General features: G+C 32.8%; 1 protein-coding gene across 2 annotated transcripts in view; it reads left to right on the top strand.

Annotated features, from left to right (window-relative positions):
- The window catches only part of CEP57 (centrosomal protein 57), a 35,094-nt gene that overhangs the window by 15,172 nt on the left and 6,859 nt on the right, over positions 1-13,063 (top strand). The window contains exons 3-8 of one of the 2 annotated variants that reach the window (XM_063093503.1): positions 6,570-6,749; positions 7,070-7,191; positions 8,865-8,981; positions 9,590-9,667; positions 12,273-12,380; positions 12,910-12,987. In XM_063093503.1, coding sequence (XP_062949573.1) covers positions 6,570-6,749; positions 7,070-7,191; positions 8,865-8,981; positions 9,590-9,667; positions 12,273-12,380; positions 12,910-12,987 — 683 coding nt within the window. The remainder of the gene's footprint in view (positions 1-6,569; positions 6,750-7,069; positions 7,192-8,864; positions 8,982-9,589; positions 9,668-12,272; positions 12,381-12,909; positions 12,988-13,063) is intronic. The other variant, XM_063093504.1, reaches the window with a different exon arrangement.

Raw genomic sequence — 13,063 nt, 5'->3', positions numbered from 1 at the left:
TTGTTGAACTGAAGTTTATATCAGAAATAGGTCTAAACTGAAGCAATGGCAGTTGGGACAGAGAATGGGAAACTGATTAAAGACAGATTTATGCATATTGATGTGGGAAGTGAGGATGATGGAGAAATCTTTGAGTCTCAGGTTTCTGGTGTGGATGATTAATGGTATAATTAAGATAGATCACAGGAAAAATACAGTATTTCAAGGAATGATCGTATAATTTTGGCTGTATCAAATTTGACATGCCTGTGAGTTAGATGGAGATGAATAGTAAGCAAATGAAAATAAAAGTCTGAAGTAAAATAGAAAATGCTGCACTCATGAACTCAGGCATCATCAGGGACATAGTAGTGGATGAAGCCTGTGAGTGTGGAGGGGTTTCTTCCAGAGAAAAAGTAGGAGAATAGAGCTCTGGAAAGTACCACCATTTAAACAATGAGCTAAAAAGTAGGAATAGTCAGAAAGGTAGAGAACTACCAAGACAGCAGTATGTTGGCCCTCCATATTTGCAGGTTCTGTATCCTTGGATTCGAAAATATTTGGGGGATGGGGGATAACAACACAACAATTTACATTATATTGGGTTTTATAAGTAATTTAGAGGTGATTTAAAGTATACAGGAGAATGTGCATAGATTATATGCAAATACTATGCCATTTTATATAAGGGACTTGAACATCAGTGGATCTTGGTCTCTGGCAGGGGATGGGAGGGAGCGTGTTGGAGGTTCCTGGAATCAATTCCCTGTAGATACTGAAGGATGACTTATTGTGGAAATCAAAATATTCTTTTTCTCCTTTAGCCTATAACAAATCTGTGCTGATATGTCAATGTTAAAAATATTCCCAGCAACAAATAGACCCAACTTTGTTATTAACGAGATAAAATTGAGATCTGCTAGGCTTAATGTCTCCAGGGGATTGTAGTCTCTGAATGAATGACAAACTGGGCTTGAGAAGTAGGTAAAAAGTCTTCCATTCTTTTAGTGTTTCTTGAAGTCACTTGAAGTAATGTCTAAATTTTGCACATTAGAATCACCTTGGGATCTTCTTGCATCCCTGGCTTTCATTTAAAATATTTTTTTAGATATCTTTGGGATATTTTTCTTTTTGTATGGGGTATGTCCTGAGCATTGGGATTTTTGAAAGCTCCCAAGGTAGTTCAGAAATACAATAAAGTTAGGCAGCTACTATTTTAGTCTAAGAATGAATTAGGTGTGGTTAAGTTTTGCTAGGTAAAGAGGGACAAAGAGATTGCTGCCAATTGTCTTCTAATTAATATTTTAAATTTACAATTATGGAGACTTCTCAATATGTTTATTCAAAATCTGAGTGCCAGCTATGTGCCACATATAGTGCATAGCATTGCAGTTTCAGTTATGAATAAGAGATCGTCTCTTCCCCCCAAGGATTTATATTTCAGAGATGATTAAGTAAAGTTTAAGGAAAACTAAATCAATCTCTTCATGTCTGTAATTTTCTAGAGGCATTTTACACTTCCATATATAACCAAAATGTTTTTAATTTTGAACATGTATGTTCAGAAATATTGTAATTTGGAAGATAAAAAATCTTAAATCTAGTGTTTTCTATGAAGAGTCTATTTGTGAAAAGAAAACAGATACGTGTAATGTTGCAGAATGTCACTTTTTCCCCCTTTCCACAAATACTTATGAATTTGCTTCTTGTTTTAGAAATATATTCTCCACTGTCTCTCTTCCGCATATATGAAGTTAAAAATCTCTCTAAATTGTCCATTGTTCAATTCCACATAGAGTATTTTTCATTCAAGGGTCTTTCCAGGTAATGTGGTAACTTGAACATAAATGGCACGGTGGCTTGTGACCTCAAAGATGGGAGGGCAATAGAAAAGAAGAAAAAAGTAGAGCTCACTCTTATACCTTTCTAAGGAAAAAAAAAAAAAGCTTCATATTCATCACTTGGTCACCTAAAAGGTGTTTTAACTCAAGAAAGCAGATATGTTTAGAAGAAAGAAGTAAATATAAAACTGAAAATGTATGTCAAATATAACTCTTAAAATGTAGATATGAGATGTAAATAATCACCTGGATCCAAAAATCCCTAAAGAAACTAAGGGGATGAAGTAAAAGTTTGCCATATTTCTTAAATTACCTTTCTTTTACATAAAATTTCACTGTTGACATAGAAAAAATGTGTTCAAGGGCATGTGTGTGTGCATGTGTATGTGTTTATGTATTTTTAAATATACAGTTAAACAACATGGGGATTGTGGACGCCAACCCACACAGTTAAAAATTCATGTATAACTTCTTACTCCTGAAAAACTTAACTACTAATAGCCTGTTGTTGGCTGGAAGTCTTACTAGTAATATAAGCAGTCAATTGACACATACTTTATATGTTATATGTATCATGAGGGTACTTTTGAAGAGCTCTCCTATACTGTATTGTTACAATATAGTGAGCTACAGAAAAGAAAATGTTAAAGAAATCATAAGAGAAAATACATTTGTAGTACTGTACTTATTGAAAGAAATCTGTGTATAAGTGAACTTGCACAGTTCAAACCTGTGTTCAAGGTCAACTGTATAGGTAGTCACTAGCAGGATAAAGTCATTTTTCTGATACTAGATTTTTAACAAGGGTTTAGAAAACAAAGTGCAGTTAAAAAAAAAACAGTTATAAATGATAGAAACTCCCAGACTGTAACAACTTTGGTAAAGAGGAACTTTTTTGGTTTACAAACATACAAGGGAGAATTGAACAACTAAAAACAGGAAGGGTAAGTATACAGGTGGACTTTAAGAACATGAGGAACCATGGACTCAAATGTGGCCAGTACTTTCTCTTCATCTTTTTTTTCCTGCTGCTCCCTACCTTCATTCTCCAGCTACAGACTAGCTTTTCCCATATAGCAGGAAACATGGCTACTAACAGTTTTTGAGTTTTAAGTTGAACCAATTCAGACTTCAGCTTTTTGGGCAAAGGTACAAAAGTTTTAAAATGTTGGGATTATGGGTGGAATTTTTTTCTTTTTTGTTAACTTTTTTTCTAAATTCTCCTTTATGTGCATTTATTTGTTCAGTTATTTTTTGTAAAAGAAAACAGTGAAACATTATACATTTAAACTTATGGACTATAGTACTTGGAAGGAAATTAATCTTAAATATTTTAATTATTGAACAAGAAAAGAATAAAAGTAATTAAGAGTAAACTCAAGTTTATTAAAAAACCGAAGGGGAGTAAAGAAAGTGGGAGAGAGAACTAATGTTCCACCTTGTGTTTTGTTTTTGTTTTTGTTTCCTTGAACTAAAAATGCTGAAGACTCTAAGGAATTTCTATGAAAGATTCTTCACAAAATTAGAAGTGAGAATATGAGGGTACTTCAAAAAATTCATGGGAAAATAGAATTAAAAGATAATATGAATCTTTCCATTAACTTTTTTTTTTTTTTTTTTTTTTGTCATTTTTGTGACCGGCTGCACCGTGCTCAGCCAGTAAGCACACCGGCCATCCTTATATAGGATCCGAACCCGCGGCGGGAGCACTGCTGCGCTCCCAGCGCCGCATTCTCCCTGGTACACCACAGGGTCAGCCCTCCATTAACTTTTTGAAGTACCCTTCTGTAGTAGATTAGTAACTATTATATGTTCAGTTCTCTCTTAATAAATTAGAATAACTTTTAAAAAAATTTTAACATAGAAAAGGAAAAAAAACGATTAGAAAATAATTTTTTTTTAAGTTGTCAAATCCTCAGTAAGGCTCTAACCCCAACTAGTTTTAGGTAATAAATTTTTGAAAAATGTTTGCAAAACAAGTTATCCTCAACATATATAAGCCATTACAGAATACAGAAAAGGAAAACACACCCCCCGCCCTGAGTCTTTTTGTTAATCTAGCATATTCCTCTGGTACCACAGTTGCTGACATAAAACAAAAAATGATGTGTTCCAGCCAATTTCAGTAATAAATATAGAAGTAAAAATACTAGCAAAATTATGTACTGTTAGGTATAATTTAATGAAGGAATGCAAGAAATGTTTGGTATTACAGACTACTATTTTATTAAATATGCCCCAGTTGTCCAAAAGAGGTTAAAAAGCTCAGTATTAAAGAACATCTGTTAATTTCCTCTCTCATTTTATCTAATTATTGCATGTAGGTAAGATAATTTTTCCTTTTAATGTTAATCTTATCCCAGGTCCTTCAAAAAGTTTGTGGGAAAAATAGAATTAAAAGATAATACAAATCTTTCTGTAAACTTTTTGAAGTACCCTTGTGTATTAGACCATTTTCTATTGCTGATAACAAAATACTTAAAACTGGATAATTTACAAAGAAACAATTTATTTCTTACAGTTTTGGGGGCTGGGAAGTCCAAGGTCTATGGGGTGCCTCTGGTGAGGGCCTTCTTTTTGGTGGGGGCTCTTAGCAGAGTCCTTAGGTGATGCAGGGTATCACATGGCAAGGATGGCAAGAACGTTTTCTTGTGCTCTCCTTGTAAAGTCACCACTCCACACCTACAATAACCCGTTAATCCATTAACACATTAAACAGATTAATGGATTAATGCATTCACGAGGGCCAGGCCCTCACAATCCAATCACCTCCTAAAGGCTCCACCCTTCAACACTTACCACATTGGGGATGAGTCTTCCGCATGAGCTTTGGAGGGGACCAACATTTAACCCATATCACCTCGTATCTAGGCTCCTTTCTTATCAGTTCTCAGTCTTTCAGTTGATTTTTTTCAGCATGTGTGTATTTGTGTTTCATGTGTGTGTTCTTTCTAGTTAGATTGTAGTTTCATTGCATCTCACCCAGCAAGAAATAAGCTGGCTGTATCGTAAAATGTATCATTCTCCCGTTTGGGGCATGTCACATCCTAGGCACTGAAAAATTTGGTGAATGAGTGAATTACATTAATAAGTGGAAAGGTGGTGTGTCTTGTTTTGAATGAGAGAACTCAATTCTTTAAAGAGACAGCTCTCCCTGCCTATTGTGTAGTTTACATAAAATTTTGTTTAAATCATTGGTTAGATGAAATGATTCTGAATAATTGGTAAGAACAATTTTAAAATGATTTAAAGATTTATATAATATGGGAGACTGGCAGTATTGATGTTTATAAAGTTTTATCCAGCAAATATTTGAGTGTCTAAACAATAAAAGTATAAAGTTCTAATATTAGAATTTACTGGCCTACTGTTAGTAAAACAAGAATAAAAGAGTTCTGAAACTGTGTTGGGGATGTCTGTGTAAGTAATAATTATATCTATATGTAGGCATATGTGTGTAGTTAGTTATGATAAATTTGGCATTTAAAGTTGTTACTTCAGTACAAAAATCTGATTTAAAGAATTATATGTAAAAACATGAAACTATAAGTGTAGTAAAAGGAAATATAAAGATTATTTAATACTAAGGTGGGAAGAACTTTCTAAGTATATAAACAACGAAAACCTTATGGGATAGAATATTACATATAATTATGAAAAATCAAAACTAAGAACACCAAAACTAGAATTAAAGGTAGATAATAAAATGCAGGGAGGGAAACTTTTTCCCATAGGAAAATAGACAAAAGAAATTTAGGGAAAAGAGACAATTGGCCAATAATGTATACAAAAATATTTAAGCTTTAATAGAAATGATTACCGTAAGTAGCATGTTTTTCTTATCAGAATGGCAAAGTTTTTGAATTAGTAATAGTCTGTGTTGACAAAGACATATACTTCTGACGAACGTATAAAGTGATGCAATACCTTTTGAAGGTACTGTTTCAGAAGCCTTTAAAATATGAATACTCTTTGACCCAGTAACTTCATTTTTAAATTATTGATCATAAAGAAATTGTCTTTTAAGATCATAAAGAAATGTCTGATTACATGAGGCAGTGCCCACTGTTTAACAGTGCTAAAGTGAAAAACAAAACTTAGATATATTTTGGTCTCAATTTATTTTACACAGACAGAAAAAAGTTGAAAGAATCAGAAATGACTGTCGTTATCTCTGGGCTGTAGGATTACTGGTTATTCTTATTGTATTTTTCTGTGTCTTCTACGTTTTCTACAGTGAATGTGTATTACTTTCATAATCAGAACCTTTTGGTGGGAGTTCAGAGTGCTTAGGTTTTTTCCTAAATAATGAAAAGATGAAGATTAAAAATATGTTCTTTTTGTGCTTGACTGTTTTTAACCATACAATTGGATTCTACATGTGTTCCGGTTAATAGAACAAAAATATTAAGACAGTTAATGTATTTTGGAACAATTATGTACATTTTGTATGACTAAGTGTTTTGGGTTTTTTTTTTTTTTAACTATTTTATAAAATCTTTAAAGTGTTAACTATAGTGATGGGTTTTTTATCTGAGTAACTAGACCATTTCTGAGATTCAAAAGAATGTCTTTAAATGGATTTTTTACAAAACAAATATGAGAAAATAACATTTTATTGTTCCCAAAGAGTGATCCTCCACTGGACCCACCCATCAATTTTATTTTATTTTTTTTTTAGATAACTTTATTCTTTTTTTGGTGTGCTTTCTCTATGTATGTTATAGTAGTCATGTTTGTATTTGGCAGCCATATTTTCTGCTCTGAAGAATCTTCAAGATAAGATTCGACGCTTGGAACTTGAAAGGATTCAGGCAGAAGAAAGTGTGAAAACCTTGTCTAGAGAAACAATTGAATATAAAAAAGTACTGGATGAACAGATACAAGAAAGGGAGAATTCAAAGAATGAGGAATCAAAGCACAATCAAGGTTTGTTTAATTATGATGGAAATTAAATTCTATCAAGATATGTATTGTAAAATTATTCTAAAAGCAATTCCACATTAGTATTTTCTAGTGGTCAGTATCTTTGGGCATTACAAAATTACATTATACTTGGATGCTTTTTGAGGAGCTTACTGAATGCAAAGCAGATTCGACTAGCAGAGACTGATTTAGGTAATCTGAAAAGTCTTCTAGAGTTACTGAAAAGTATATTATATATACGGTAGATTCAATTCCTGTTAACAGCTTGTTAAAACTATTGTATGGATGAGCTGATTTCGGCTTTTCTTATGTATTCTTTTTAGAACTGACTTCTCAGTTGTTAGCTGCAGAAAATAAATGTAATCTTTTAGAAAAACAATTGGAATATATGCGAAATATGATAAAGCATGCAGAAATGGAGAGGACATCTGTCTTGGAGAAACAGGTATGATACCTTATAGATTGATCCCCAAGAACAGTTAAGGAGAAAATTAATTGAAATAAAGACCTTTATTCTCAATGAGGACTAGTGGTGCTGTTATAATAGCCCAAGACTGAAATTTCTTGGGATCAGTTATGGTATCTGTATGTTTGATTGCCCTTTTCTGCTATTATTTTTGGTAGAGTTGTAATTAAATTGGAAAAATACTATACACATAGTTGTGGAGTACTTTAAAGTCATGTTAACGTCTTTGAGTTTACATTATAAAAAGTGTAAATAATCATATACCTCCGAACATCTTAAATTTCTTTATAGACCCGAGTGAGATAGCATATTTGAAGGTTCTTTATACTTCATAAAGCTCTTTACAATTGTTATTTTAACAAAGTATTTTTCTGCTTTGTTACACCAGAGGTCTTGTATTTAAGTTACCTGCACATTTGTGAGAGGACATCCGCAAAATCAGTCTCAAGTATATTTTTTAAAGCATTCCTTTTTCTGTTATGAATCTAGAATTTAAATGTATCATGAAACCACGATTTCTGAATATCTTAACTTTATTATGCAAAGTTTAAATGTTCGTATCCTTAACACTATTCTAGATAATTTGTAGTAAAAGAGAAATACTATCTATGCTTTCTACCTTCAGTCAGATTTCAGTCTTTGTTGGAGAGATTAGACTTAAAAGAAATATTTGAACAATCATGTGACAATATTTGAGAGGATGTCCAAGTAATTAATTTTCATATATATTATAGGTCTCTACACTATGCCATTGAGTTTCTTTGTGACCATATTTTTTTTGCTTCCAGTTGGGTCTTTTTCCATCCACTTATTTTTGTTATTTTAATATACCGTTATCACTCTATGGCTTTTATTTCTTCCTTTTATCTCTTTGAACACGAAACAGTGTTTTTAAAAAATTATTTGATGTTTTCAAAGTGTCAGTCCTGTCATTTGTTTCATCTACTAGTTCTCTCTTACGGTGTTTTGTTTCTTTATTGGAACTTCTTTTTGTGTAGTGAACTTATATTCTTTAGAGTTATTTATCTTGGAAATTCCACACTTCCTAAATTGTGTGGGCAGCCATGGATTTGCTTTTGCTGAGGCTTGATTGGGTTTCACTGATTCTGGTACAGATTTATGTTAACATATTGGCTTGGTATTCTTGCATCTTTGTGGATTATACATTGCCTGAGGTTTTATATAGTGCTCCTTCACATCTTATATACAAAGGCTTTGGTACTGCCTTATTGGATATTTGACTTTAGCATCCCTTCATTTGCTTTTGAGTTCCTTTCTTTTTTTTGCATCTAGAGATTTTGCTTTCTTGCTTTCAAACTTGCAAATAGTAAGGACCAGATTAATTGAAAGTATTTGTGTCTGTGTGTAGTTTATATGTCCAATAAATTGCTGTTATCCCAGGGCTTATAGATGGTCTCACTATATAAAACCATGTGTTATGTATAGTATATAGTAAGAACAGTATGCCACTTAAATCAGTCATTTATTGATGCTCTTGTGATTTCATCTTAATGTTTTCCTAGAACTCCTTTGCATATCTAAGTATGAAAGGCCAGACAAATAGTATACAGTGTATTCTAAGATGCACTCAGTTTTAGTTTTTTAGTTTTTGATTGTTAAATTATCATAATATATTTAATATTGTTTCTTAGGTTTCCTTAGAAAGAGAACGACAACATGACCACACACATGTTCAGAGCCAACTTGAAAAACTGGATCTTCTTGAACAGGAGTATAACAAGCTTACCACAATGCAGGCACTTGCAGAAGTCAGTGAATGTATCTTTTACTCATTAGTGCATAATGTCAGGTGTTTTCTTAAAAAATTATTTTATATCACCAAGTGTTTATAGCAATAAAGGTGATTTATAGCAAATAAATATATAGGAGTTTTAAAAAGAAAAAATGTAAATTTGGGGAGAATTCACATTTTACAATCTCAGTGGACATGCGGGAGAGCTTTTTGAAAATGTTGAATAATTGATTTTGAGTATCCTCAAGGCTTGTGTCACACAGTTTAAGTTGTTCTCTGAACTAATTTTAGTTTTAATTGTTTTACATGGAGGCATTTAATACTCCTGAGAGTAAAGTTCCACATTCAGCCTCCATGTAGCCTATTTACTTTCATACAGAGCTCTGTTCTTTGGCCATAGATTTTACCCATAATTCTAAGTACCTCACAGCTGCCTCATAAATGGCTAATAATTAATCACAAAGGCAATTGTCATGATGCTGTCAAGCCTGAATTCAATATAAGCTCAAAAGCTTATATTGACTGTTAAAATTTACAACATGTTTTTATGTTGCTGTATTAAAATTTTACAAATAGACACTTAAGACATTTTACTATTATCCTTTTTAATATTTTTATCACTAGAAAAAAATGCAAGAGTTGGAAGCAAAACTCCATGAAGAAGAAGAAGAAAGGAAACGTATGCAAGCTAAGGCAGCCAAGGTAAGTTGAAATGTGAGCAAGTGGGCTCCTCATATTTCTTAACACTCTTTGTATATAAATAAATGATTACATTTGGGCATCTTAGGTTATTTATATTTTAGAGTAATAGTCCAATATATAAATTCTCAGATATAGCTTAATGTGGAAAATTATGAACATGTATTTTTACAGACAAAGTAAAATTTGAGCACTTCTTCAGACTAACATTTCAAATTGTGGAGTCTCAGTCAGCATTTAAAAAAATAATAGACTAAAAAATATCAGATTATACACATAATAAGTAATGTTTGAAAGCCATTATTCAGTATCCTACCTATAGGTACTACTTATCTTTGGTGGAACATCAGGATGGAAGTTGAGGAAATGGGTGCTCCAATAGCTAGTGACCCAAACCAGTTCACAGAAGTTACTACATTAGGAGGAATGAGCTGTACTCTGTCCTAGTTTTGTATTTTATCGCATGCAGTGGCCCACCAGGTAGAATAGGTGAGGCAGTGTGGATTCATAAAAACAGTTTATATATACCAACCAGAACTGCATTTCTAGAAGATACAGCTAGACTGCTGAAGTAAGTCCACCTGTAGACTCAATAAAATAAAATTTTGTGTTTTTAATTGAAGACTCTTTCCATCTCGCTCAAATATCTCCCAGATATTCCCCTTCCCATTCCGAGGTCTTTAGGTTTTATGACATTTGTGTGTATCTTTTCTTACATCAACACAAGAAGCAAGTTCAGTCTGTGGCCAGATGCCTACAGTGTCGTGGGCTTACCTCATATTTGTAATCACAGGAATATAAACATTCTGTTATCTCATTTTTGTTATCTTGTTTAGCTTCTCTGAATTCATTGACTTAATGTATTCTCTTTCTGTTACGCCTGATCTATTTTTTTATCAGGTATGTGCTTCTTGATATATAGATTTATATTGTTTTCCCTCAGTGTGCTTTCTGAGTTATATAGCCACATGGCTTTATTTTTGACAACCAACAAATTTTCTCTGCCAGTTTCCACTTTAGGGTTGGCTGCTTTACTGTTTCTCCATTTCCTCACTTGTAATGTACAAACTGGGTTGTGCTTTATATACATTGTGGTGTTTGTGTATGAAATACACAATTTAACAAGTTCATTACTTTATATATTTTTAAAATCAATTTATGGTATATTTGCTTTTCATTTCATTTAGCAGGCAGCAAGTATGGACCACATCAGTTGTTTTGAGTTCTGATGGTGAACATTATTGTAGTGGAACAACTCCCAGGGATATATTGTTCAAAGTCTAGCTAACTCTAATTTGTGTACCCTTGGGCAAGTTATTTAACCACTCAGAGCCTGGCTTTTACCATTGATAAAGTGGTCTTCATTTTATATTGTCTTAGTATTGGGGAGATCAAATGAGATAAAAGATTAAAAAAAAGTTAATGTTTAAAATGTTAAAATTGGCACACAGAAGACAACTGCTGGAAATAACTAAACAAGCTGGAAGTTAAAATGTTGAAAAAATTGTTCTCTTGTATACTGCTTATACTCAATGACATCATAAATCTTCCAGGTTAGTTATTTCTTGTTCATTGAATTATATCTAGTCAATTTACTATGTGTAAAGGATGGGTAGGTATGTGAGCGTGTGTAGATGCTCCTTAGGGTAGAGATCCCTGTGTTCCGTTGTCACTAAATAGATTCTGTCCCCAAAGAGTGCAGTCATTGTGGGAAGTATTAATAATGATCTCAGGGTTTTTTTTGGTTTTTTGTTTTGTTTTGTTTTGTTTTCACTTAATCCATTGGTTCTGAGTGTTTCTTACAGGTCCATCATAATTATCTGGGTTACTTTAGAAATGCTTTTAAGATATAAATTTCTCCAACCTGGGAAATTCAAAATCATGAGGTCTGGAGAGGAGCTTGGCAATCTGAATTGTTCTCATAAACTCCAGACAATTTTGATAGGTAGGTTTGAAACAACCTCTAGGTGGGTTGTTTGTTTTTATGTTTTTTTTTTAAGGTAAGTTAAAAGTTGTTTTAGGGAAAGCAGCAGTCTTTTTTGAAATCCTTAGTAATTGCTTGTGGAATTTCTACCACAAAGATAGGATATTATTGTTAAATAATGTAGTTACTAAGCTTATAAAGAAAGGGCTTTATGACATTTGCTGAAATACCTTCCAGTTCTTTTGGACATAAATTTCCAATTTCTATGAGTTTTTCAAAGAAGAAAAAATGTATTTTGCTTTCTAGCTGCTTGTGTCTGGCACTGTGGTAGGTGCCATTTTTGAAAAGAGGAAATATTGAAGTATCAGTATGGAGTTACATACATTGCATTTAACTTATTAGATAGACTTTGTGGAGCAACTAGAAACAGTGGAACTAAAGTGTTCCAGGCTGAAGAAAAGACAAAATTATAACACGGCAGTTCAAAGTAAAACGGGACTGGTACTAATTTAAAATATTTGATGAATGTTGACAGATTGGTTCAAGACATAGTTAAGCAGCTGTGATGTATTTTTTCAGTCAGATACTACCATTGGTTTTTATAGACTTCTATATAACAGATCCCAAATTTGAATCATAGCTTTTATTTCTACAATGTTAACTTTAGGCTTATATTTTTCCTAGTTGCAAACCGGTCTAGAAACAAATAGACTTATCTTTGAAAATAAAGCAACTCCACGTGTTCCCAGTACAAGAAGAATTAAAAAAAAGAAGTCAAAACCACCAGAAAAGGTATGAAAACCGAACCAGTCAGGCAAAAAGCTGATTACTTGGTGTAATTTATGTGCAAACACTCATAAACCATATGGTACTATGACCTAGGGAAAGTAAATCTCTTTTATTTTCAGTTTCTTCATTTGGAAGGTGGGGACAAGTAATATCTACTACAAAATTTTTACCCTGATAATGAGATAATGTATATGAAAGCATTTTGGAACTACAGAACTCTGTACAAATATCAATACTATTATTCAGTATTGCATTAATTACCTCTTGCTCTTAAAATGTTTTATGTGTTTGTATACTGTTTCTCTACTGAGAATATAACTGCTGCTTTGTCGGGTGCTTTTTCCCCCCTAATCTTTCCTAGGCCTAAGATACATGTTGACAAGTATTAGGAGCCCACTCCAGACCATAATGCCAGTATACATAAGGCAAGTGGTAGCCCAGTAGTAAGCCGAAGTTTCAGGTTAGTCATGTTTAGTCAGCTTTTATCATCACGTGAATAAAATAAAATTGTTTTTCTTTTCTATCCATTCAGAAAGGTCCTAGGAACTATTTTGGTGCACAGCCACATTATAGATTATGTTTGGGTGACATGCCATTTGTAGCTGGAAAGGTGAGTTGGTTGAACTCTAGATTTTTTTGTACAACTTAATATCTTTGAATTAAATCCATGCATCTGCCTATATGCT

This window comes from Cynocephalus volans, chromosome 4 (assembly GCF_027409185.1).
Source record: "Cynocephalus volans isolate mCynVol1 chromosome 4, mCynVol1.pri, whole genome shotgun sequence".
In the NCBI taxonomy this organism is placed as follows: Eukaryota; Metazoa; Chordata; class Mammalia; order Dermoptera; family Cynocephalidae; genus Cynocephalus; species Cynocephalus volans.
Note: the sequence above shows the minus strand (reverse complement) of the source record. Positions and strands in the feature narration are given on the sequence as shown.